We start from the raw sequence: 26,662 nt of genomic DNA, 5'->3' as shown, positions 1-26,662 counted from the left end.
CCTGCACTGTTGGCCCATCTGTGAGCTGTAGGCTAGAGTGCCCGTTCCAATATCAGTGTGGGCACACTCGCTATATAACGCAACATTTTTCGAGAGAAAACCATCCGTAGAGTAGAAAATGCGATGGAAACACATTTAACTTGTATTTTTTTATTTAACTGCAAAATGTATTTTTATGTATGCAACGTCCTCACGCACAGCCTTTTATCCTCAACAAGTCAATTTGAAGGAAACACAAAGTGCGATTTTATAATATTCGCGTGAAAATCTGTCGCTAATTGGATGGAAACCTAACTAATGTGCATTTGATCTCCAACTATTTAGCAAAAATAAATAAATATGTATTTATTTATTTAGCCTGTTTTGCATGTTATTTTGGCATTCATACGTGTCACATGTCAGTTTGCAAACAATGTAAAAAAATATATAATAATTGCGTTAATAGTAAACAAACAAACATGGTCTCTTTTTTGCTTTCTTGAGTAAGGCAGCTCCAAAATACAGGTGTTTCAGCCTAGCTCAGTTTCACAAAGTTCTATCAACACATTGACTGTAGTACTCACACTGGGATAATACTTGACCACTGCTATTCTTTTTCCGGGATGCATACAAGGCCTTCCCCCGTCCTCCCTTCGGCAAATCAGATCACGACTCCATTTTGCTCCTCCCTTCATATAGACAGAAACTAAAACAGGAAGTACCGGTGCTAAGGTCCATTCAGCACAAGTCTGACCATTCGGAATACATGCTTCAAGACTGTTTTGATCACGCGGACTGGGATATGTTCCGGGTTGCCTCGGATAATAACATTGATGTATACACGGACACGGTGGCTGAGTTTAAAAGGAAGTGTATAGGGGATGTTGTTCCCACTGTGACTATTAAAACCTACTCAAACCAGAAACCGTGGATAGATGGCAGCATTTGTGCTAAACTGGAAGCGCGAAGCACCGCATTTAACCATGGCAAGGTGACTGGGAATATGGTTGAATACAAACAGTGTAGTTATTCCCTCCGTAAGGCAATCAAACAGGCAAAACGTCAGTACAGAGACAAAGTGGAGTCGCAATTCAACGGCTCAGACACAAGACGTATCTGGCAGGGTCCACAGACAATCACAGATTACAAAGGGAACACCAGCCACGTCGCGGACACCGATGTCTTGCTCCCAGACAAGCTAAACACCTTCTTTGCCCGCTTTGAGGATAACACAGTGCCATCGACACAGTCCGCTTCCAAGAACAGTGGGCTCCCCTTCGCCGTGGCTGACGTGAGTAAGACATTTAAGCGTGCTAACCCTCGCAAAGCCCTAGCCGCGGACTCAGAGCATGTACAGACCAGTTTGCTGGAGTGGTTACAGACATACTCAATCTCTCCCTATCACAGTCTGCTGTCCCCACTTGCTTCAAGATGTCCACCATTGTTCCTGTACACAAGAAAGCGAAGGTAACTGAACTAAATGACTATTGACCCATAGCACTCACTTCTGTCATCATGAAGTGCTTTGAGAGGCTAGTTAAGGATCGTATCCTTGGGGCAGCAGCGTAGCCTAGTGGTTAGAGTGTTGGGCTAGTAACCAAAAGGTTGCAAGTTCTAATCCCTGAGCTGACAAGTTACACATTTGTTGTCCTGCCCCTGAACAAGACAGTTAACCCACTGTTCCTAGGCTGTCATTAAAAATAAGAATTTGTTCTTAACTGACTTGCCTAGTTAAATAAAGGTAAAAAATATTACCTCTACCTTACCTGACACCCTAGACCCACTTCAAAATACTTACTGCCCCAATTGATCCACAGATGATGCAATTGAACTGCATGCTGCTGTATCTCACCTGGACAAGAGGAATACCTACAGTTGAAGTTGGAAGTTTACTAAGGTTGGAGTCATTAAAACTCATTTTTCAACCAACTCAAATTCCAGAAAATGATGTAATGCAAATGTCTTGTTAACAAACTATAGTTTTGGCAAGTCGGTTAGGACATCTACTTGACACAAGTAATTTTTCCAACAATTTTTCCAACAATTGTTATTTCACTGTATCACAATTCCAGTGGGTCAGAAGTTAACATACAAGTTGACTATGCCTTTAAACAGCTTGGAAAATTCCAGAAAATGATGTAATGCATTGTGTACCACCACCCGCCAACCCCTCTTTTACGCTACTCTGTTCATCATATATGCATAGTCACTTTAACCATACCTACATGTACATACTACCTCAATAAGCCTAACCGGTGTCTGTATACAGCCTTGCTACTGTTATTTTCAAATGTCTTTTTACTGTTGTTTTATATATTTCTTTACTTACACACATACAATAATTCCCAACGAAAACACAAAGAATAATTCCCAACGAAAACACACACACACACACACACACACACACACACACACACACACACACACACACACACACACACACACACACACACACACACACACACACACACACACACACACACACACACACACACACACACACACACACACACACACACACACACACACACACACACACCTTTTTTTCCCGCACTATTGGTTAGAGCCTGTAAGTAAGCATATCACTGTAAGGTCTACACCTGTTGTATTCAGCGCACGTGACAAATAAACTTTGATTTGATTTAATGACTTTAGAAGCTTCTGATAGGCTAATTGACATCATCATTTCAGTCAATTGGAGGTGTACCTGTGGATGTATTTCAAGGCCTAACTTCAAACTCAGTGCCTCTTTCCTTGACATCATGGGAAAATCAAAAGAAATCAGCCAAGGCCTCAGAAAAAAAATTGGAGACCTCCACAAGTTGGTTCATCCTTGGGCAATTTTCCTTGAGCAATTTCCAAATGCCTGAAGGTACCACATTCATCTGTACAAACAATAGTACGCAAGTATAAACACCATGGGACCAAGCAGCCGTCATACCGCTCAGGAAGGAGACGCGTTCTGTCTCCTAGAGATGAACGTACTTTGGTGCAAAAAGTGCAAATCAATCCCAAAACAACAGCAAAGGAACTTGTGAAGATGCTGGAGGAAACAGGTACAAAAGTATCTATATCCACAGTAAAACAAGTCCTATATCGACATAACCTGAAAGGCCGCTCAGCAAGGAAGAAGCCACTGCTCCAAAACCGCCATAAAAAAAAGGCCAGACTACGGTTTGCAACTGCACATGGGGACAAAGAACATACATTTTGGAGAAATGTCCTCTGCTCTGATGAAACAAAAATAGAACTGTTTGGCCATAATGACCATCGTTATGTTTGGAGGAAAAAGGGGGAAGCTTGCAAGCCGAAGAACACCATCCCAACAATGCACGGGGTTGGCAGCATCCTGTTGTGGGAGTGCTTTGCTGCAGGAGGGACTGGTGCACTTCACAAAACAGATGGCATCATGAGGCAGGAAAATTATGTGGATATATTGAAGAAACATCTCAAGACATCAGTCAGGAAGTTAAAGCTTGGTCGCAAATGGGTCTTCCAAATGAACAACGACCCCAAGCATACTTACAAAGTTTTGGCAAAATGGCTTAAGGACAACAAAGTCAAGGTATTGGAGTGGCCATCACAAAGCCCTGACCTTAATCCTATAGAAAATCTTTGGGCAGAACTGAAAAGGCATGTGCGAGCAAGGAGGCCTACAAACCTGACTCAGTTACACTAGCTCTGTCAGGAGGAATGGGCCAAAATGTGGGTAGCTTGTGGAAGGCTACACAAAACGTTTGACCCAAGTTAAACAATTTAAAGGCAATGCTACCAAATACTAATTGTGTGTATGTAAACTTCTGACCCACAGAGAATGTGATGAAAGAAATAAAAGCTGAAATAAATCATTCTCTCTACTATTATTCTGACATTTCACATTCTTAAAATAAAGTGGTGATCCTAACTGACCTAAGACAGGGAATTTTTACTCTGATTAAATGTCAGGAATTGTAAAAAACTGAGTTTAAATGTATTTGGCTAAGGTGTATGTAAACTTCCGACTTCAACTGTATGTAAGAGTACTGTTCATTGACTATAGCTCAGCCTTAAACACCATAGTACCCTCCAAGCTCATCATCAAGCTCGGGGCCCTGAGTCTGAACCCTGCCCTGTGCAACTGGGTCCTGGACTTCCTGACAGGCTGCCCACAGGTGGTGAAGGTAGGAAACAACACCTCCACTTCACTGACCCTCAACACAGGGGCCCCACAAGGGTGCATACTTAGTCACCTCCTGTACTCCCTGTTCACCCATGACTGCGTGGCCCCACACGCCTCCAACTCAATCATCAAGTTTTCAGATGACACAACCATAGTAGGCCTGATTACCAACAATGACAAGACAGTCTACAGGGAGGAAGTGAGGGCCCTGGCGGAGTGGTGCCAGGAAAATAACCTTTCCCTCAACATCAACAAAATGAAGGAGCTGATCTTGGACTTCAGGAGAAAGCAGAGGGAGCTCTCCCCTATCCACATCGACGGGACCGCAGTGGAGATGGTGGAAAGCTTCAAGTTCCTCGGCGTACACACCACTAATGATCTGAAATCGTCCACCCACACAGACAGTGTGGTGAAGAAGGCGCAACAGCGCCTCTTCAACCTCAGGAGGCTGAAGAAATTTGGCTTGGCAACTAAGACCCTCACAAACTTTTACAGATGCACAATTGAGAGCATCCTGTCGCGCTGTATCACCGCCTGGCACGGAAACTGCACCACCCGCAACCGCAGGGCTCTCCAGAAGGTGGTGCGGTCTGCCCAAAGCATCACCGGGCACACACTGCCTGCCCTCCAGGAAACCTATAGCACCCGATGTCACAGAAAGGCCAAAAAGATCATTAAGGACATCAACCACCCGAGCCACGGCCTGTTCACCCCGTTATCATCCAGAAGGAAAGGTCAGTACAGAAATATCAAATCTTGGACGGAGAGACTGAAAAACAACTTCTATCTCAAGGCCACCAGACTGTTAAATAGCCATCACTAGCCAGCTACCACCCGGTTACTCAACCCTGCACCTTAGACATGGAATCACTGGTCACTTTAATAATGTTTACATACCGCTTTACTTATTTCATATGTATATACTCTATTCTATTCTACTGTGTTTTAGTCAATGCCACTCTGACATTGCTTGTCCTAATATTTACATTTTTCTTAATTCCATTATTTTACTTTTAGATTTGTATTGATGCGAATTGTTAGACATTACTGCACTGTTGGAGCGAGGAACACAAGAATTTCACTACACTTGCAATAACATCTGCTAAATATGTGCATGTGACAAATAACATTTGATTTGATTTCTGTGGTGGTGGGGCAGCCAGCGGAAAATACGGAGCGTAGGGGTTGCTAATGTTCTCTAGGTGCACCGTGATTGCCTCGCTGTTCCGTCACCTATGGGGAAACTACATCATAACCGCAAAATCTACGGGTAGAGCTCGAAAATTCAAGAAAATTGACTAGAGATAAAATGTCAAATCACGTTATATCTACTGTAGCTTTGACTGGACTGATCATGTCAACATCATACTTTCAACATTTTTGCTAGCAAGAAAGCAGTCATAATCATGAATCAAGTCAACAATCTACTGCCAAGTCCTTTTCAATCCTTGTCATATGAAGAGAAATAATCTAAAACATATCGGTGCTCATCAGCCATTGGACATAAACATTCCACAATCAGTTGGAAATCGCAAATTGAACAATGAGTGGTTTGGAAGGAATCAATGGCTAACTGCAAGCGTTGCAAAGCAATCACTAGCCTGCTATTCCATGGAGTGGATGTGTGGTCCAAAGTCTGGGTTTAAGGGTCTCTTTCCCATGCTTAAAAGGATAAACATTAATTGGGCCATAAAAGGTTGAATATTGGCCATGCTGTCAATCCAGAATGACTTCTGCTGCGTTCAAAACTAGAAACTCGTAACTGGGAAATCTTAGACTTCAATGAGTTCAAGACAACTGGGAAAATACGTTTTGAATGGTCATCCAACTCGGAATTCAAAGTTGGGAACTCACGCCTCTTTCTAGAGCTCTGACCTGAAGTTCACTGACGTCATAATTCGAGTTCCGGGTTCCCAGTTAACTTGAAAGCACCATAAATCCAGAGAATGCCAGACTTTGATGACAAAGTTTCATGACAAAATTTGCCCACAAGAAGGATCGTCGTGCCACCTTCCTATTCAAGTGAGCACAGCCCAATGGTCCAAAAATGAATTGTATGCTGTTCCATAATTATGTAATATTCCAGGGAGATATGTACACTGTAGCTAAGAAAGTAATACTAAGTGTATGTTGTGTAGTAAGTTGTTGTGCCCATGTGTCTCATCCTAAATATTTGTTCCCTTTCACACTCATAACTTAGCCTACTGTTCTGACTTGATGGTGCACATGTAGCCTATAATGTAATCATCAAATATTGCAATAGCTTTCATTGTCTGCTTATTCGCCCCCTTTATTTATCCTACAGTTCTGACTTGGTGTATAGGGAGAATACTGTAAGAACGGCCCATGTTCTGAATTCTGTCGCTGTACATTTCAAAAGTGCTGAATTACTGACAACGTCCGTCCTAGCTCACTTATTGTCTTAATCAAAATTACGGATTGCCTCTTATTCACTCGTCGTCCCCTTATGTGATAGCTAGTACATCCCAATTGTCAGTAGAAACCACATTTATTTAAGCAAGTCAGCCATATCAGCTATGTTTTTTTTAAAGGCAGTAAATGAGGCTGAATGAACTGCTTCCCTGACAGACAAGGTTTCCCTGACAGCCAGGTGGTAAGGATTCACTCCATGGTGCTGAAAAGAAAGCTCTGTTGTTGGGACAGCTTTATGTAGGCCCTAACCGTTTCTGGACACCGTTTGTCACCTTTATAGTGCAATTAATGTATGTTTAGTGTTGTGTTGTGGATTTGCTGGCATGCATCCCCGAAAAATGTGGGAGTTTGCCCCACCAAGATTTACATGCTGAAATTGCCACTGCTAATGTGTATGGGGAAACATGCCCTACACCCAACTCCCACCTAATGCTCTCCCTTTGTGGCTTTATTGATTTTCTCCAGTGATTAATTGGACACAAGGGGAGCTGAGGTGTGACCAGGTACCAAGAAAACTTACTGCCCATGTCCTCTGTGGCCATCCAGAAAGGCCATTCTACAAACAGCATGCCTCTGTTAGTGGATGTTCAAATATGAAATTGCAAAAATCTCTCTCTCATGAAATTGCAAAAATCTCTCTCTCTCCTTTTGATGGAAGAGATTACATAATATATGAATTGGAGTACTTTTCCCTCAACATGCATCTAATATCAGAGCTATCACCATATCTCCCTCCTCCCCTCTTCTCTCCGAACACTCATGCACAGGGAATCGCTGTGACCATTTTGAAGATATTGTAGCATGGTTCATCGCGCTCTAGCGACTCTATGTGGCTGGCCGGGCGCCTGCAGGCCGACTTCGGTTTTCAGTTGAACAGTGTTTCCTCCGACACATTGGTGCAGCTGGCTTCCGGGTTAAGCTGGCGGGTGTTAAGAAGCACGGTTTGGCGGGTCGTGTTTCGGAGGACGCATGACTCTACCTTCAATCTCCCGAGCCTGTTGGGGTGTTGCAGCGATGAGACAAGATTGCAATTGGATGTCACGAAATTGTGGAGAAAAATAATAAAAAATAATAATAATATTAGGCTACTAGGGAATTCTAGATTGAACTAATTGTGAGTTTTAGTTGAATACAAAAGAAAGGCTCCGATGTAATGTTACTGAGCCATACCAGCACGGAGAGGAAAAACAGAATAGGTATTGTTGCGTGTAAAAGTTGAATTCATTAATACCTTTTCAAGACAAGAACGGGACAACATTAGAAAAGCCTGCTGTGCATAGATTATGCACACGAATTTATAATTTTTTTTGTCTACTTTTCCAATCATTAAAGTGCTCTGGCAGAACCAAGCGATCCCTGTCATCCACCAAAACTTAGTCCAGAAGCAGACTGGAAGACCGTCCACTCAGGAGAAGGTTGGCCGCCGGGCTGAACAAACAGCAGAAGTGCTGAAATTTGATGACGTGGTCACCAACCTTGGCAACCACTTTGATTAGGATTCAAAACATCAACTTAAGGCTACAGTTTTACACACACATAATGCACACCCTTAGGAGGCTGAAAATATTTGTCATGGGCCCTTGGATCCTCAAAAAGTTCTAAAGCTCCACCATCGAGAGCATCTTGACTGGCTGCATCACTGCTTGGTATTGAAAATGCACCGCCCTTGACCACAAAGCGCTACAGAGGGTGTTGTAGACAGCCCAGTATATCATGGGGCCGAGCTCCCTGCTATCCAGGACCTCTATATCAGGCGGTGTCAGAGAAAGGACCGAAAAATGACCAAAGACTCCAGCCACCCAAGCCATGTACTACTATTCACTTTGTTACCATCCGGAAAACGGTACCGGAGCATCGCCTCTCAGGCCAAAAGGTTCCTAGACAGCTTCTACCCCCAAGCCATAAGACTGCTAAATAACCAGACTGCTAAATAGTCAATTAATGGTACCTGAACTATCTGCACTGACTCTATCTTGCACTGACCCTACGCACACTCACTAGACTACATATACAAACCATATACACACTCACTAGACTATATATACAGACCATATACATACTCACTAGACTATATATACACACCATATACACACTCACTAGACTATATATACACACCATATACACACTCACTAGAAAATATATACAAACCATATACACAAACCATATACACACTCACTCACACATATTCACATACGCTACATATGCTCCCACTCACTCTTACCGACACAACACACACACTTTTATACATAATTTGCTGGTGCTACTCTGTTCTTTATTTTATTATATTATTTATCCTGATACCTAGTCACTTTACCCTGCCTTCATGTACATATCTATCTCAAATACCTCATTATTATCTATCCTGATACCTAGTCACTTTTACCCTGCCTTCATGTACATATCTACCTCAAATACCTCATACCTCTGCACATTGATCTGGTACAGTTACCCCATTCTTGTGCATATTATTTTATTCCTCATTGTGGTACTATTTTACTATTTGTATTAGGATTTTTAAACTGCATCGTTGGGAAGGGCTTTTAAGCAAGCCTGGTCTACACCAGTTGTATTCAGAGCATGTGACCAATACAATTTTGATGAGGTGAGTTTTATGTAGGTACCAAAAGGGGGTTGGCATCAATCAGAGAGGAGCTGTCAGTGGTGCAGAAGTTCCAGTCCTACACCCAAGATGCCGACCAGAACTACGACTTTGCCAGCAACAGTGTCGTCCAGCATCTTGAGCCCGGCGATGAGATCTACATCAAGCTGGACCGGGGATAAGGCAAGAAGTACAGCACCTTCTCCGGCTTCATAGTCTACGCCGATGAACAGATCATCTATTTTACGCTAGGCTATTCACTTCATCTGCTATATTCTCTCGTTTAGATTGGTTAACCCGCTGTCGTTTAGAAGACAGGTGGTTAAAGAGAAACTGGGGGACCTTGACACAGAAGTGAACCTTTAAATTTACACTATAATGGATGTTTAGTTTTACGAGTAAAAATCTCCAAATGATGCAATGTCCAATAAAGAAAGTTGAACACGTGGAAACAAGGAAGGTGATGAGTGAATGTTTCATGTGTATAAGCCAATATTAATGCAGGTTAAACAGGAATGGTGTTAATGCTTCATTGCTGTTCATGGCTTTTGTCATTGGGTCAACTAATCAATTCATTTCAATTGGTCTTGTAAGGCATCTCAGTTCATGTTAGTCTATAGAATATGGGAATAATACTCAGAGGTGATTAAAACTCTACTGTATGAAGTAATGTTTGGTGTGTTTCTGTCTGCATCTTACTGCATTAGTAACAGATCAGCAATGCAGTATCAGACTACTGCATTAGTGTAAAAGAGCTATCATTATCATCATACACAGTCCAATTGAACCTTTTCCTGGGAAATGAATTAAGTGCTACTTCACTAAGATGAATTAGGCCTACAGCCAGTATTTGAAATGGAAACGATACATTATACGGAAGAAAAACATGCCACTAGAGAAAATAAATCAAAACCAATTTTAATGACTTTGGTACAGTATTCATGTAAAAATCAACAGGTCAGTTCTAATTTTAGCAGAGCATTAAAAATGGTAAGAAAATATTCCTGGGTTACATTTCCCTCTGAATGGCAGGCTACCATGATGTTCGATTTGGTGATGTATCAGGAAAAAAAAAAAAGGCACTCCCTACTCCCTAACTTTTAAAATCCTATCACACTGTCCTAAAGTGACATAATGGTTATGTATTGTCTGCTGTGATGTCGTTGCTCATGTGGTGAAGTCCCTCTGTGATGCCACCTGTTCTCAGAAGGAGACCATGTCCTTCAGGATGACCTACCAGCCAACCAGCCCCCTCCCATAGGAACCCATTGGGTGAAATCACAACCTACCAGCCAACCAGATCCCCTCCTATAGCCACCCAGTCACAGTGTGACATCACGAAAACTCATCTAACAAGCATTGAGTGCAGAGCATACTAATAAAGAACTTTTGGTACCCCAATATCTTTTAGTAGTAAAAAAAAAATAATCTAACGGGAACAATGTTACTACTTTTCACAAAGAATCTTTGTTAAATGTCATTACCACAAACGAAGCTCCTATGGCTTTCAATAAAACTAGTCAGAACAGAGAGCACCATATTTATGAGTAGAGTACCAAGTGCAGACGATGTGCAGTCCACGTCCTTGAGTTTGTTTGGGGCAGAAACTGTTGCTTTGTGTTGTTAAATGACATTCGGTTTCTGTGTATATTGGCACCACATTTATATTTAGTCTGTGACTTATTTTCTAGCTGGATGGTTTAATTTATTTGCTTACAGTATTAATTATTAATCACAAACATTAATTGAAGCTTTGATTCAGTCATGGCTAGTAATTGTGTGACAAATAAAAATATTTGATTTAACGTTACTCCTCACTCAGCTATCAGAATGTTGTTAGTGTTCAATCCAAGGTTTTTTCCTTGTTTACTTCTCAATAGCACACTTTAATTCAGTAAATCACAGACAAGTAGCAAGAATAAAGTGTCAACTTCTGACGTCAATTGCATTTGGTAATTTGCAAGTAATAAAACTTTTTTTTTTTACTGTGAGTTCAGTAGCTGTTGCAAAGGATAAAGGCCTATGGAACAGCTTTTCTATCTGATTCTGATCCTTCATTTGAATGTGAGCCAGCGTTTGGGGTTGTCTATGAGGATCTTGTCCACCTGGGTCTGGTTGATCCCTCTTTTCAGCATCTTGGGCACGATGTTCTTGAGTATGTGTGAGTAGCCGTGCCCTCCGTACTTGGTGAGACGGTTCTTGGTGTGGATGTCGTGGGCAATGACAATGTTGTCCTCATATCCCTCCTGGACCAGGAACGCCAAGCTAGAGAGGGTGGGAGACACAGGCACAGTAGCGCACACACACACACACACACACACACACACACACACACACACACACACACACACACACACACACACACACACACACACACACACACACACACACACACACACACACACACGAGTCTAATGGCGCTGGAGTTGATGGCTGCCGTTTTACGGGCTCCTAACCAACTGTGCTATTTTATTAGTTTTTTCACATTGTTTGTAACTTATTTTGTATATAATGTTGCTGCTACCGTCTCTTATGACCGAGAATAACTTCTGGACATCAGAACAGCGATTACTCACCTCAAAATGGACAAAGATGTTTTTCTTTAATGAGTCTGACATGAAGGATATGCTGCTTTCTCGGGAACGGGCCCAAATCACTGTCATTTGCGTGAAGAAAATATGGAGAAAAAGGGGGCGAAGGTCGGGCTGCCTTCGGAGAATTCGTAGGCAAGTGATATGTAATATCTTATGTTTAATCGAGACGTGGCTGAACGGCGACACGGATAATATAGAGCGGCGGGATTTTCCATGCATCGGCAGGACAGAGAAACTATGTCTGGTAAGACGAGGGGCCGAGGTGTGTGTCTTTTTGTCAATAACATCTGGTGAGCGATGTCTAATATTAAAGAAGTCTCGAGGTATTACTCGCCTGAGGTAGAGTACCTTATGATAAGCTGTAGACCACACTATCTACCAAGAGAGTTCTCATTTATATTATTCGTAGCTGTCTATTTACCACCACAAACCGATGCTGGCACTAAGACAGCACTCAACCAGCTGTATAAGGCCATAAGCAAACATGTAAATGCTCATCCAGAAGCGGCGCTTCTTAGAGGCCGTGGACTTTAATGCAGGCAAAGTTAAATCAGTTTTACCCCATTTCCACCAGCATGTGCGACCAGAGGAAAAAATAAATAATAATTAACTCTGGACCACCTTTACTCCACACAGAGACGCATACAAAGCTCTCCCTCGCCCTCCATCTTGTAAAGTGACCATAATTCTATCCTCCTAATTCCTGCTTACAAGGAAAAACTAAAGCAGGAAGTACCAGTGACTCGCTCAATACGGAAGTGGTCAGATGACACGGATGCTACACTACAGGACTGTTCTGCTAACACAGACTGGAATCTGTTCCGGGATTAATCCAATGGCGTTGAGGAGTATACCATCAATAAGTGCATCGACGACGTCGTCCCCACAGTGACCGTACGTACATGTCCCAACCAGAAGCCATGGATTAAAGGCAACATCCACATCGAGCTAAAGGCTAGAGCTGCCACTTTCAAGGAGTGGGACACTAATTCGGATGATTACAAGAAATCCCGCTATGCCCTCAAAACGAACCATCAAACAGGCAAAGCGTCAATACGGGATTAAGATTGAATCCTACTTCACTGGCTCTGACGCTCGTAGGATGTGGCAGGACTTATAAACTATTACAGACTACAAAGAGAAACCCAGCCGCGAGCTGCCCAGTAGCACTCACGTCGGTAGCCATGAAGTGCTTTGAAATGGCTCACATCAACAGCATCATCCCAGATACCCTAGACCCACTCCAATTCGCATACCGCCCCAACAAATCCACAGATGACGCAACCTCAATCGCACTCCACACTGTCCTTTGCCACCTGGACAAAAGGAACACCTATGTGAGAACGCTGTTAATTGACTACAGCTCAGCGTTCAACAGCATAGTGTCCACAAAGCTCATCACTAAGCTAAGGATCCTGGGACTAAACACCTCCCTCTGCAACTGGATCCTGGACTTCCTGACTGGCCACCCCCAGGTGGTAAGAGTAGGAAACAACATATCTGCCACGCTCATCCTCAACACTGGGGCACCTCAGGGGTGAGTGCTTAGTCCGATCCTGTACTCCATGTTCACCCAGGACTGCGTGGCCGAACACGACTCCAACACCATCATTAAGTTTGCTGACGACACAACAGTGGTAGGCCTGATTACCGACAACGATGAGACAGCCTATAGGGAGGAGGTCAGAGCGCCAGGACAACAACCTCTCCCTCAATGTGAGCAAGACAAAGGAGATGATCGTGGAGTACAGGAAAAGGCGGTCCGAACAGGCCCCCATTAACATCAACAGGGCTGTAGTGGAGCGGGTCGAGAGATTCAAGCTCCTTGGTGTTCACATCACCATAGAACTATCATGGTCCTAACACACCAAGACAGTTGTGAAGAGGGCACAACAACACCTTTTCCCCCTCAGAAGACTGAAAAGATTTGGCAATGGTCCCCAGATCCTCAAAAATTTCTACAGCTGCACCGTCGAGAGCATCCTGACCGGTTGCATCACTGCCTGGTATGGCAACTGCTCGGCATCTGATCATACGTCGCTACAGAGGGTAGTGCGAACGGCCCAGTACATTACTGGGGCCAAGCTTCCTGCCATCCAGGACCTATTTACTAGGCGGTGTCAGAGGAAAGTAAAAAAAATGTCAAAGACTCCAGTCATCTAAGTTCTCTCTGCTACCGCACGGCAAGCAGTACCGGAGCGCCAAGTCTAGGTCCAGCTTCTCCCCCCAAGCCATAAGACTGGTGAACAATTAATCAAATGGCACCCCTGACTATTTAGATTGCCTGCCTGCCTGCCCCCCCCAAAATTTGTTTTTACACTGCTGCTACTCGCTGTTTACTATCTATGCATAGTCACTTGACCCCTACCTACATGTACAAATTACCTCGACTAACCTGTACCCCTGGAAAATTGACTCAGTACCGGTACCCTGTGTATATAGCCGCGTTATTGTTATTTTATTGTGTTACTTTTTTTTTTTACTTTAGTTTGGTAAATATTTTCTTAACTCTTTCTTGAACTGCATTGTTGGTTAACCTGTTGGGGGTAGGGGGCAGTATTGACACGGCCGGATAAAAAACGTACCCGATTTAATCTTGTTACTACTCCTGCCCAGTAACTAGAATATGCATATAATTATTGGCTTTGGATAGAAAACACCCTAAAGTTTCTAAAACTGTTTGAATGGTGTCTGTGAGTATAACAGAACTCATATGGCAGGCAAAAACCTGAGAAGATTCTGAACAGGAAGTGGCCTGTCTGACAAGTTGTTCATCTTGGCTCTTTTTATTGAAGACTGAGGATCTTTGCTGTAATGTGACACTTCCTACGGCTCCAATAGGCTCTCAAAGCCCGGGAAAAAGCTGAATGATATCGAGGCAGCCCCAGGCTGAAACACATTTACGCTTTTGGCAAGTGGCCGATCAGAGGACAATGGGCTTAGGCGCGTGCACGAGTCGACCCCGTGCTTTATTTTCTTTCCTCTTTTTACCTAAAACGCAGATTCCCGGTCGGAATATTATCGCTTTTTTACGAGAAAAATGGCATAAAAATTGATTTTAAACAGCGGTTGACATGCTTCGAAGTACGGTAATGGAATATTTAGAATTTTTTTGTCACGAAATGCGCCGTGCTCGTCACCCTTCTTTACCCTTTCGGATATTGTCTTGAACGCACGAACAAAACGCCGCTATTTGGATATAACAATGGATTATTTGGGACCAAACCAACATTTGTTATTGAAGTAGAAGGCCTGGGAGTGCATTCTGACGAAGAACACCAAAGGTAATAACATTTTTCTTATAGTAAATCTGACTTTGGTGAGTGCTAAACTTGCTGGGTGTCTAAATAGCTAGCCCTGTGATGCCGGGCTATCTACTGAGAATATTGCAAAATGTGCTTTCACCGAAAAGCTATTTTAAAATCGGACATATCGAGTGCATAGAGGAGTTCTGTATCTATAATTCTTAAAATAATTGTTATGCTTTTTGTGAACGTTTATCGTGAGTAATTTAGTAAATTCACCAGAAGTTTGCGGGGGGTATGCTAGTTCTGAACGTCACATGCTAATGTAAAATGCTGGTTTTTGATATAAATATGAACTTGATTGAACAAAACATGCATGTATTGTATAACATAATGTCCTAGGTGTGTCATCTGATGAAGATCATCAAAGGTTAGTGCTGCATTTAGCTGTCTTCTGGGTTTTTGTGATATTATATGCTAGCTTGAAAAATGGGTGTATGATTATTTCTGGCTGGGTACTCTGCTGACATAATCTAATGTTTTGCTTTCGTTGTAAAGCCTTTTTGAAATCGGACAGTGTGGTTAGATTAACGAGAGTCTTGTCTTTAAAATGGTGTAAAATAGTCATATGTTTGAGAAATTGAAGTAATAGCATTTCTAAGGTATTTGAATAACGCGCCACAGGATTCCACTGGCTGTTACGTAGGTGGGACGATTTCGTCCCGCCGACCCTAGAGAGGTTAAAGGCTTGTAAGTAAGCATTTCACGGTAAGGTCTACACCTGTTGTATTCGGCACATGTGACAAATAAAATTTGATTTGATGCACGCACACACATCAAAAGAGATCCATGGGCGTTATTTAACTTTTTACGTTTGGTAAAGTATTATGAAGTAGATACAGACAACCAAATTGACCTAGTTTAGCTGCATTTGTCTAGTAGGTAGTTTGGTAGCAAAGAGCACTCACGCCTTGACTCTCTGGCTGTCACTGGGCATGTCCACCTCCAGGTTATAGGCGTAGTTCAGCGTCTCCATTCCAAACAGGTCGTATTCCAGGTAACTCCCCATCTTTGCAAACTCCAGCAGCTCTCCATTGTCAAATATGGTCCTGTGTTAGGGAGAAAAGAAACATGAATAATTTAGTCACTCATCACTGAAGCTACCTTTGAAGCATCAGCAGATTAAAATTCTCCACAATACGCCTTAACACATTCCTGAACAATTACAGTGTATTCGGAAAGTATTCAGACCCCTTCACTTTTTCCACATTTTGTTACAGCCTTACTCAACAAAAAATAAATTTAAAAAATCTGATCTACACACAATACCCCATAATGACAAAGCGAAAACAGGTTTAGAAATGTATAAAAAAATGAAAAACAGAAATACCTTAGAAGTATTCAGACCCTTTGCTATGAGACCTGAAATTGAGCTCAGGTGCATCCTGTTTCCATTGATCATCCTTGAGATGTTTCTACAACTTGATTGGAGTCCACCTGTGGTAAATTCAATTGATTGGACATGATTTGGAAAGACACACACGTCTATATAAGGTCCCACAGTTGACAGTGCATGTCAGAGCAAAAACCAAGCCATGAGATCCAAGGAATTGTCCGTAGAGCTCCGAGAAAGGATTGTGTCAACGCACAGATCTGGGGAAGTGTACCAAAACATTTCTGTAGCATTGAAGCTCCCCAAGAACACAGTGCCTCCATCAGTCTTAAATGGAAGAAGTTTGGAACCACCAAGACTCTTCCTAGAGCTAGCCTCCCAGCCAAACAGAGCAATCAGTGGAGAAGGGCCTTGGTCAGGGAGGTGACCAAGAACCTGATGGTCACTCTGACAGAGCTCCCGAGTTCCTCTGTGGAGATGGGAGAGCCTTCCAAAAGGACACTCCACCAATCAGGCCTTTATGGTAGATTGACCAGACGGAAGCCACACCCTAAGCACACAGCCAAGACAACGCAGGAGTGGCTTCGGGACAAGAGCTTGAGAGGATCTGCAGAGAAGAATGGGAGAAACTCTCCAAATACAGGTGTGCCAAGCTTGTAGCGTCATAACCAAGAAGGTTCAAGGCTGTAATCGCTGCCAAAGGTGCTTCAACAAAGAACTGAGTAAAGAATCTCAATACTTATGAAAATGTGATACTTTTTTTTTGCTTTGTAACGTAACAAAATGTGAAAAAAGTCAATGGGTCTGAATACTTTCTGAATGCGCTGTAGAAGCTTGCTTTAAGTATAATTGTTTATACTATATTATAAACCCATGTAGGCTCTGAATTTTTCCTGACCATGTGACTGACCAGGGGAAAAAATCCTGCCACCCCTCCAGTCCACTCTGGGTCCTGAAAGCTCTCACCTATCCAGGTGTGACATAACAGTCTTGCTGATGTCACCTCCAGCTTCCTGCAGGAGACGGACTATCTCAGCCGGTGCACCAGGGTTCCGTCCTGGGTGGATGATGACTGGGCAGCCCAGCTCGGTCTGAGCGTGTGCAGTGGCTTGCAGCACTTTCTTCTCACTGTCCGTGATTGGCCAGCTGCAGCCGATCTCTCCAATCACACCGCAGCGGATCTCGGTCCCATCTGCCCCGTGGAGAACCTCACTGATGATGATGTCTGTGAGCTGGAGAGAGAAGTCGGGTGTTAGTCAGGGGAAGTAGTGGCAGACAATGGACACAAACTGGCCATAGCTCCCTCAGGTGGGAGACAGCTGACCAAAGCCACTTGGATACATTTGACTGAGACAGGGCTTCTACAAATGGGCCAGTATACCTTCACACAGACACAAACTAACATAAACCTCCCCCACCTTCTCCACGGTCATCTTCCTGGTGGCCTCAGAGTGGGTGGCATCCACATAGTACCCCGCCCCTCCTATGATGTGGACGCCCGATTCCTTGGCCAGCTGTTTGAGGCAGGGCAGATCCCGGGCGATACCCTGGGTAGTGTTTTCTACGATGGTTCCCCCTCCTGCCTTTCGGTACTCATGCAGCTCTTCCCGCACAGCATTGGTCTCCTGCAGCAGCAGCAGGTTCTCATGGCTGAAGAAGATTGTTACAGGGACACAGAGATTTGTCTATTGGCTTCAGCCTGAACACGTTCTAGACTGCCTGCTGTACAGGTTCTAGATTACCTGCTGTAAAGGTGCTAGACTACCTGCTGTATGGTTCTAGAAATCTGCCTGCTGTACGGGCTATATAGACTACTTGCTGTTAGGATGCTAGACTACACTGAGCGTACAAAACATTAAAAAAACACCTGCTCCATCCATGACAGACTGACCAGGTGAATCCAGGTAAAAGCTCTGATCCCTTATTTATGTCACTTGTTAAATCCACTTCAATCAGTGTAGATGAAGGGGAGGAGACAGGTTAAAGAAGGATTTTCAAACCTTGAGACATGGATTGGGTATGTGTGCCATTCAGAGGGTGAATGGACAAGAGAAAAGACTTAAGTGCCTTTGAACAGGTATGATAGTAGGTGCCAAGTGCACCGGTTTGTGTCAAGAACTGCAACGCTGCCCGTTTTTTCACGCTCAACAGTTTCCTGTGTATATCAAATCAAATTTATTGGTCACATACACATGGTTAGCAGATGTTATTGCGAGTGTAGCGAAATGCTTGTGCTTCTAGTTCCGACAGTGCCGCAATAACTAACAAGTAATATCTAACAATTCCACAACAACTGCCTAATACACACAAATCTAAGTAAAGGAATGGAATAAGAAACTATAAATGTAAAAGCACTACTGTTCAAAAGTTTGGTGTCACTTAGAAATGTCCTTGTTTTTGAAAGAAAAGCACATTTTTTGTCCATTAAAATAACATCAAATTGATCAGAAATATAGTGTAGACATTGTTAATGTTGTAAATGACTATTGTAGCTGGAAACCCGCAAAACACCAGTCTCAATGTCAACAATGAAGAGGCGACTCTGGGATGCTGGCCTTCTAGGCAGAGTTGCAAAGAAAAAGCCATATCTCAGACAGGCCAATAAAAATAAAAGATTAAGATGGGCAAAAGAACACAGACACTGGACAGAGGAACTCTGCCGAGAAGGCCAGCATCCTGGAGTCGCCTCTTCACTGTTGACGTTGAAACAGGTGTTTTGTGGGCAATATTTAATGAAGCTGCCAGTTGAGGACTTGTGAGGCTTCTGTTTCTCAAACTAGACACTAATGTACTTGTCCTCTTGCTCAGTTGTGCACCGGGGCCTCCCACTCCTCTTTCTATTCTGGTTAGAGCCAGTTTGTGCTGTTCTGTGAGGGAAGTAGTACACAGCGTTGTACGAGATCTTCAGTTTCTAAGCAATTTCTCGCATGGAATAGCTTTCATTTTTCAGAACAAAAATAGACTGACAAGTTTTAGACTAAAGTTATTTGTTTCTGCTATTTTGAGCCTGTAATGGAACCCACAAAGGCTGATGCTCCAGATACTCAACCAGTCTAAAGAAGGCCAGTTTTATTGCTTCTTTAAATCAGACAACAGCTTTCAGCTGTGTTAAAACATAATTGCAAAAGGGATTTCTAATGATCAATTAGCCTTTTAAAATGATAAACCTGGATTAGCTAACACAACGTGCTATTGGAACACAGGAGTGATGGTTGCTGATAATGGGCCTCTGTATGCCTATGTAAATATTCCATTAAAAGTCAGCCGCTTCCAGCTACAATAGTCATTTACAACATTAACAATGTCTACACTGTATTTCTGATCAAGTTGATGTTATTTTAAATGGACAAAATGAGCTTTTCTTTCAAAAACAAGGACATTTCTAAGTGACCCCAAACTTTTGAACGGTAGTGTATTTCCTCCTAATATTGTACAATCTGTGTGTCGCTTCATTGGCCTGGGCTATTGTTCTTTTTTTAAATTCAAGACCAGCTTGATCTCAGTTTGTCAGTCAGAGTAGCCACTCATTTTGGTAATTTGTGTGGTATTAAAAAAGCTATAAAAAAACTAAACTAAGTACCTATGATTTCTTTTTTTCTATGATTTCTTAATCCAGCCCTGCTCAAAGGTATGCTTTCAGTTTTCAGAATTAGAAGTGTGTGGGCTGGGGATGAAAATGAAGAGGAAAAAAAATATCTGCCCCATGTGGGACTAGGGTGGCAGGTAGTGGTTAGAGCGTTGGGCCCATAACCAAAAGGTTGCAAGATCGAATCCCCAAGCTGACAAGGTAAAAATCTGTCGTTCTGTCCCTGAACAAGTCAGTTAACCCACTGTTCCTAGGCCGTCATTGTAAATCAGAATTTGTTCTTAACTGACTTGCCTAGTTAAATAAAGGTTAAAGAAAATTTTAAAAATAACTCACAACCATTGAACTATGAGCCAAGTTGTCATGACCACCATTGCCATCTACTTCTTGTTAAGATGATGTAGCTACAAATATAAAAGTATAATCCTCATAGCCTACATTTTTTTTTTTTTGGAAAAGCACATAATGTGTATGAAACGTTGAATTTGGTCATATAAGGAAATGTGCCTTACTGCCTTTTGAATTTTGAGTAACTTCAGTAGTCTAGTCAAGAAAGCATCATGCAAAATATATTGGCACACTATACTTACCAAGACCATTGCCAAATAAGGCGTGCTGTCACCTACTTTTATAGTAAGGCTGAGGTGGTACCACCCAGCACATCTAGAAGGGAGTGTATTTCATACCGAACACCTCCCTTGAGATGACGTAGAGGCACGTTGCACCTTCTCAAGGTGCCTACACATCATGATGTCAATGGTAGAGTTGAACCGCTAGGGGCAAAAAGAGCTAGATTTACTACTGAAGGACCAAACTCTATCACTTTTGTAACGAACTGTCAAAATGAAGACCAGAATCGACTTGTTTCACTATAACGAAGACATCTGGTTTTCGATTATGTTATTTTTTTTCTTCATAAAAGTTACTCTTTAAAAAAGTGTGATTTTGAGATCGAAAAACTGATGAACGTAAACCTAGAAAAACTCAACGGAGAAAACAGAATTTGGGAAAAAACGGAATCAGGCAAAAATAAAACTGGTTTTATAAAGCCCTATGACTGGAGTAATTTTCTTTTTAAATGAGAAGATGAGATGTTTCTGAACACTTCTAAATTAATCCTGATAATGCCATGGTTAAGAAAAATCATGAATGAATCAAATCAAAATCAAATCAAACTTTATTTGCCACATGCGCTGAATACAACAAGAGTAGACTTTACCGTGAAACGCTTACTTACAAATACTAAACTTTTGACTACATTATTAAACTAAGTGAATTTGTCCAAATAATGATGACTTCTTCAAAATGGGGAGACTAGAAATTAAAGGACTTTATGCATCTAAACAGTAAAACAGATATGTATGAAAATACCCTCAAATAAAATCTGACATTATGTACTGTCACCTAATATGAAACATTCTCTCTCAAATCTAAAATGCTGGAGTATAGACCCAAATGAAATAAAAAATGTGCTTCACTGTCAAAATACATATGGAGGGGAGTTTACCTGCTGTAAGGGTTCTGCTTCAGCCAGAATAGATTCTTCATCTGGATGGGGGCCTGGGCCACAGTCTCGTCCCCCGGGGCCGGAGAGAAGTAGCAGCACTCAAAGGTCATGGTCAGGTGCTCGTGGGTCATGGTTCTACCCAGCTGGTCGGGTTCTATCGGACCCAACACCGTCTGGACCTTACCGCTCAGTGCTGACATGGTTGGGTCTCTGGGTTTTAATCCTGCAGAATAGAATATTTTATAATTACTACATTACACATAACATATTAGTTATGAGCTATTCCAGTACTGGAAAAACATCCCTTAGTAAAAAAGATGGTAAACAGAGTGCAGTATAACTGCATTATGCTGCAAATACTGCATCCAAAATAAAATAATTTACTGCAGTAATTTTGCAGACTAACTGCAGTTATTCTAAAATTACTGCATCCAAAATACCACAGTCGACTGCAGTTACTACACTTCTACAGCAGTTTCAAAACTGCAATCTTTTTTTAAAGGGAAAACTATTTGGTTGATGGATAGTTCCATGGATTACTGGTTTGATTGAGACCAGCATGAAAACACAGAGATAGAAAGCAAGTGGACACACTTCTTTCACATGAATAGATATGACTAGACAGGTGCCCACTCAAGCAGGGTTGCCATGTTTGTGGTTTTCCGGTAAGAATTGGGCTACTTTGAAAACGATGTCGCGGGTGAAAATGTATTGTTCGTAGGTTTCAGGGCTACTTCTAAATTGCACCGCGGCCGCCACTGCATTTCTCTTTAAAAAAATATCTATATTTCGCTGTGACCTGCTGTTGCTGACTATCAGGCAGTGAGCAGGCTGTTACTGAGTGAGGAGGGGAAGAGCCAGCCGGAGGGGTGTGTGCGTTAAGGGGATTGGTTGAGAGAGCGGTGAGACAGAGCAGTATGCGTGCACATCGTGACAACTTTTTAACCGGTTGTTGGTAGGTCATTACGGAGACACCTATTTCAACCCCCTTTTCCATAAAACATATTAACGCGCTAAAACTGACATAGCGTCGACAAAGCACTGGAAAACTAGAGCTCTTTAGATACATTGGTTCAGAGGCGGTTTAAAGTAAACTGCATTCTAATGTCGACGTTTCCTTTGGGAAACCGTATCAAGCGAAGGTTTTTACGCATGCTCAGTTCTAGGGTCTGGAGCGCTGAGCGAGTGGATATTTGAAACGGTAAACTGACATTAAAATGTGTAGAATGATACATTTGCATCTGTTGGCCATCAAACATGTTATTCATGTGGTTGCCATTGTAGGCTACCATTTCATACAATAAAAATGTTGAAATCACTGGAGTCTATGCAAATCAATGTGCCACTTGTGTAGCCTACCCGGAGCTGGCAAACATATTGAATAAATAGCCTATAACTTAAGTTTGCTGTTGTAGCCTTGTATCTATGCAATTATTAATGGCCATGTTTAGTCAAATAAATTGGAAGTGATCAATTGTTATCATGGTCACAGCTCTATCGTAAATGTATCATCCTCCACATTTAAAGTCAGTTTCATCGTGGACTTCGGCATGTTGGCCTATCAGGGCCTATAGGCTACCTGCATCTAGCTCAGCAAACCATGGCAAAGTTGAATTGCAATTATAAACACAGATTTTAGTCAGTAGCCTACCCTATTGAAATGACAAGTACATCTTGCAAATAGGCAATTTTTTATTTAACCGTTATTTAACTAGGCAAGTCAGTTAAGAACAAATTCTCATTTACAATGACGACCTACCAAAAGGCCTCCTGCGGGGACGGGGGATTAAAAATAAATTAAATAAAAATATAGGACAAAACACACATCATGACAAGAGAGACAACACAACATTACATAAAGCGAGACCTAAGACAACATAGCATGGCAGCAACACATGACAACACAGCATTGTAGCAACAAAACATGGAAGCAGCACAAAACATGGTACAAACATTATTGGGCACAGACAACAGCACAAAGGTCAAGAAGGTAGAGACAACAATACATCACGCAAAGCAGCCACAACTGTCAGTAAGAGTGTCCATGATTGAGTCTTGGAATGAAGAGACTGAGATAAAACTGTCCAGTTTGAGTGTTTGTTGAAGCTTGTTCTAGTCGCTAGCTGCAGTGAACTGAAAAGAGGAGCGACCCAGGGATGTGTGTGCTTTGTGGGGAACTTTAACAGAATGGGTGTTGTATGTGGAGGACGAGGGCTGCAGTAGATATCTCAGACAGGGGGAGCGAGGCCTAAGAGGGTTTTTATAATGGTTTGTAGTCTTAACATCTGGCACATAATAATGGCACCATTGACAGAAAACAGCCAAACGTTCGTTTTTTGAAGTTCGTCCAAGTGTTTCTTGAACAGAGATTGAGATCCTCTGTCCAACTTAGATCATTCAAACTCTCCTATCATATTTATCTATAGTTATGCACATGCGTAAACAGGATTTATTAATAATTATAAACTGGGTGGTTTGAGCCCTGAATGCTGATAGGTTGAAAGCCGTGGTATATCAGACCGTGTAGCACGGGAATGACAAAAAAAGTATCCAAAGAACAACTCTTAGTTGTGGTAAATTGGCCATATACCACACCCACTTGGGCCGTATTGCTTAATCATAGCAGTCAAAACAAGTTAAATCGACATCCATTGATGGAATATTACCTGGCAAGTTTAATAAGGGTGATTTATATGCTCTTGCGACATTCTTAAACTCTCAATAATTATTATTTTGATGGAAAACCAAATTTTGCTTCTTAGCCTGTCGTTATATGACGTCGATATTTATTCTTAATTCGCTCAATAACATTATGTAAAAAATGTTTATTTGATAAATGTGGCAACTCTTTTTATGTGAAAAAATATTGGGCTAGTTTTCAGACCTTGTGGCAAGATTTTAGCTAGACCTGGCAATCCTGCACTGAAGAGCCCTTTAGACCTATGGTTGTATACAAGAGGTCAAGTGCCCCCATTTTAACTCACATGTCCTGCTAACTTGTCTACTGCAGTCTCTGGTGCGAATAAATATAATTTAATTGTTCCTAGTGTTATTTTCTCACAAAAATAATGCATTCTTGCACCGTTAGTTTTAGATTTTGTATCACACTTGTGATCTCGAATTATTTAACATGCAATCAACTGAATGTAGTAACTGAGCCTAGTAAATACAGCGGGCTGAAGCATGCAACTGCGATTTCTGCAAATGCAACTGCTATTCAGTTCAATACTGAAAAATATACATTCATTGTTCATGACACTACGATGTATAAAAAAATATATAATACCTGGAAATCTTGCTTCAATTCACTAGTCCAAACGTTCTTCTTAACTTGCAAATGAGAGGAAGATCCAGGAAGCAACAAGTCGTGCGATTAGGCAGTCTTAACTATCGCGAGAATTTGACTGATACAAAGTATGTTACTGTAACCCGCCGGAATGTATCGTACATCATAATGAGTAAATACATTAGGCTACTAAATGACATTACTCATACGATCATTGACATATTAATATAGCCTTCAAGAATATCCTACCACCATGTGTTTGAAGAACTGAGTATTCTTGCAAAATGCTACACACCATTTACAGTGCCTTCAGAAAGTGTTCACACCCATTGACTTCTTCCATATTTGTTGTGTTATAGCCTTAATTTAAAATTGATTACATTTAGATTTTTTTGTCACTAGCCTAAGCACAATAACCCATAATGTCAAAGTGGAATTATGTTTTGGGGAATTCTTACAAATTAATAAAAAATGAAAGCGGAAATGTCTTGATTCAGTAAGTATTCAACTCCTTTGTTATGGCAATTCCTTTACGTAAAAGATTGCAGTACACTGCAGTATAACTGCAATTAGAGTGCAGTATAACTGCCATGTTTTTAATTTGTCATTATTGGGTATTTGTAACGGGTGAGTGACTGGTTGCCGGGAAGTCAGGCGCAGGAGAGCAGAGATGGGTGATAACAGGAGAACTTTAATATACACCCTGGCCCAAAGGCACAGGCGAGGCAGCACAAAGCACAACCACGGTAACATGAACCGGATTAACCAAAACAAACAAACCTAGCTGTCAAGTGTCAATGTGCAGTGGGTAGGACGGAGTCAGGCGCAGGACACAGAACTGAGTAAAACAACATACTTTACTCGAATAAACCACAAAATAATTCCACGCAGGGAAAATACTCCAGCTCACAGAAATAGCGAACACTTAACAACGAACAATCACGCACAAAAACCATGTGGGAACCAGAGGGTTAAATAGGGAATAAATAATAATGTAATTGAAACTAGGTGTGTACAATCAAGACAAAACAAATGGACAATGAAACGTAGATCGGTGGCGGCTAGAAAGTCGGTGACGTTGACCGCCGAACGCCGCCCGAACAAGGAGAGGCACCAACTTCGGCGGAAGTCGTGGGAGAAACAGAGGGTAATATACATTTAGTCTGATGAGGGAATGTGAACCAGGTGTGCGGGAAAACAAGACAAAACAAATGGAAAATGAAAGGTGGAGCGGTGATCGCTAGAAGACCGGTGACGTTGAGCGCCGAACGCTGCCCGAACAAGGAGGGACCGACTTCGGCGGAAGTCGTGACAGTATTGTGTGTAAAAAAATAACAAAGATTTCATCTATTTTAAATTCAGGCTTTAATACAACAAAATGTGGAATAAGTCAAGGGGTATGTACTTTCTGAAGGCACTGTATAAGAGGATTGATTGCAATTTGGACATGTTATCACATCCCCTTCGTTCATCTCTATCTTTCTCTGTCATCCTCTATTCTCTCTAAATTCCATATTTTCTATTTCCTTTGTATAGCTCCCATTCCTTGACCAGGTTCACTGACAGTGACAGATTGATTAGGTAACCTCAGTGTATCATTCTCACTCAGTGACTGGCCCAGTGACCGGCCCAGTGGATATAGAACTCATACGAGATCATTGCAGAGAGCCTGATATAGGCTACAGTTTGAGTTAGGGCCAACGTATGTGCTCTCTCTGAGCAAGTTTGAGCAGAATCTTTTGCACTTTATGTTCTCCAGCATTCAGTTATGAGAAATGAGTTCAGAGTGAAGTAAACCATCTCTCTCAATGATTGAGTGAATGACAGACCACGGCTGTTCTCCATCTGCAAGCAAGAGGATGACCTCCCAACAGTGTCACG

General features: G+C 42.0%; 2 protein-coding genes across 5 annotated transcripts; one reads left to right on the top strand and one right to left on the bottom strand.

The window, feature by feature from the left end:
• Positions 1 to 709: 709 nt before the first annotated feature.
• LOC106600457 (uncharacterized) lies at positions 710 to 9,836 on the top strand. Of its 3 annotated transcripts, XM_014191818.2 has the most exons (4): positions 710 to 1,270; positions 1,387 to 1,446; positions 1,797 to 1,876; positions 9,189 to 9,836. In XM_014191818.2, exons 1-4 carry the CDS (start codon positions 746 to 748, stop codon positions 9,310 to 9,312), a joined length of 789 nt encoding a protein of 262 aa, XP_014047293.2. In that variant the 5' UTR covers positions 710 to 745; the 3' UTR covers positions 9,313 to 9,836. The 3 variants fall into 3 exon arrangements, with proteins under 3 accessions (XP_014047293.2, XP_045570722.1, XP_045570721.1); XM_045714766.1 differs by lacking the exon at positions 1,797 to 1,876; XM_045714765.1 differs by lacking the exon at positions 1,797 to 1,876 and having other exon boundaries at positions 710 to 1,446.
• Positions 9,837 to 10,072: 236 nt separating this feature from the next.
• pter (phosphotriesterase related) lies at positions 10,073 to 24,834 on the bottom strand. Of its 2 annotated transcripts, NM_001141822.1 has the most exon segments (6): positions 10,073 to 11,435; positions 15,978 to 16,118; positions 17,369 to 17,634; positions 17,821 to 18,052; positions 21,496 to 21,718; positions 24,782 to 24,834. In NM_001141822.1, coding segments are annotated over 5 exon segments (1,050 nt in total). In that variant the 5' UTR covers positions 21,696 to 21,718; positions 24,782 to 24,834; the 3' UTR covers positions 10,073 to 11,224.
• Positions 24,835 to 26,662: the final 1,828 nt, after the last annotated feature.

The sequence above is a fragment of the Salmo salar genome, chromosome ssa03 (genome assembly GCF_905237065.1).
Source record: "Salmo salar chromosome ssa03, Ssal_v3.1, whole genome shotgun sequence".
In the NCBI taxonomy this organism is placed as follows: domain Eukaryota; kingdom Metazoa; phylum Chordata; class Actinopteri; order Salmoniformes; family Salmonidae; genus Salmo; species Salmo salar.
Note: the sequence above shows the minus strand (reverse complement) of the source record. Positions and strands in the feature narration are given on the sequence as shown.

Coding starts and splice junctions, on each gene's coding strand:
- LOC106600457 (XM_045714765.1), top strand. CDS start 746: ATGCTTCAAGACTGTTTTGATCACGCGGACTGGGATATGTTCCGGGTT. Junction 1,447..9,188: donor CTGTACACAAGAAAGCGAAG/GTAACTGAACTA, acceptor AGTTTTATGTAG/GTACCAAAAGGGGGTTGGCA.
- pter (XM_014191275.2), bottom strand. Junction 16,119..17,368: donor GTTATGTCACACCTGGATAG/GTGAGAGCTTTC, acceptor TCCCTAACACAG/GACCATATTTGACAATGGAG. Junction 11,436..15,977: donor GACAGCCAGAGAGTCAAGGC/GTGAGTGCTCTT, acceptor CACCCTCTCTAG/CTTGGCGTTCCTGGTCCAGG.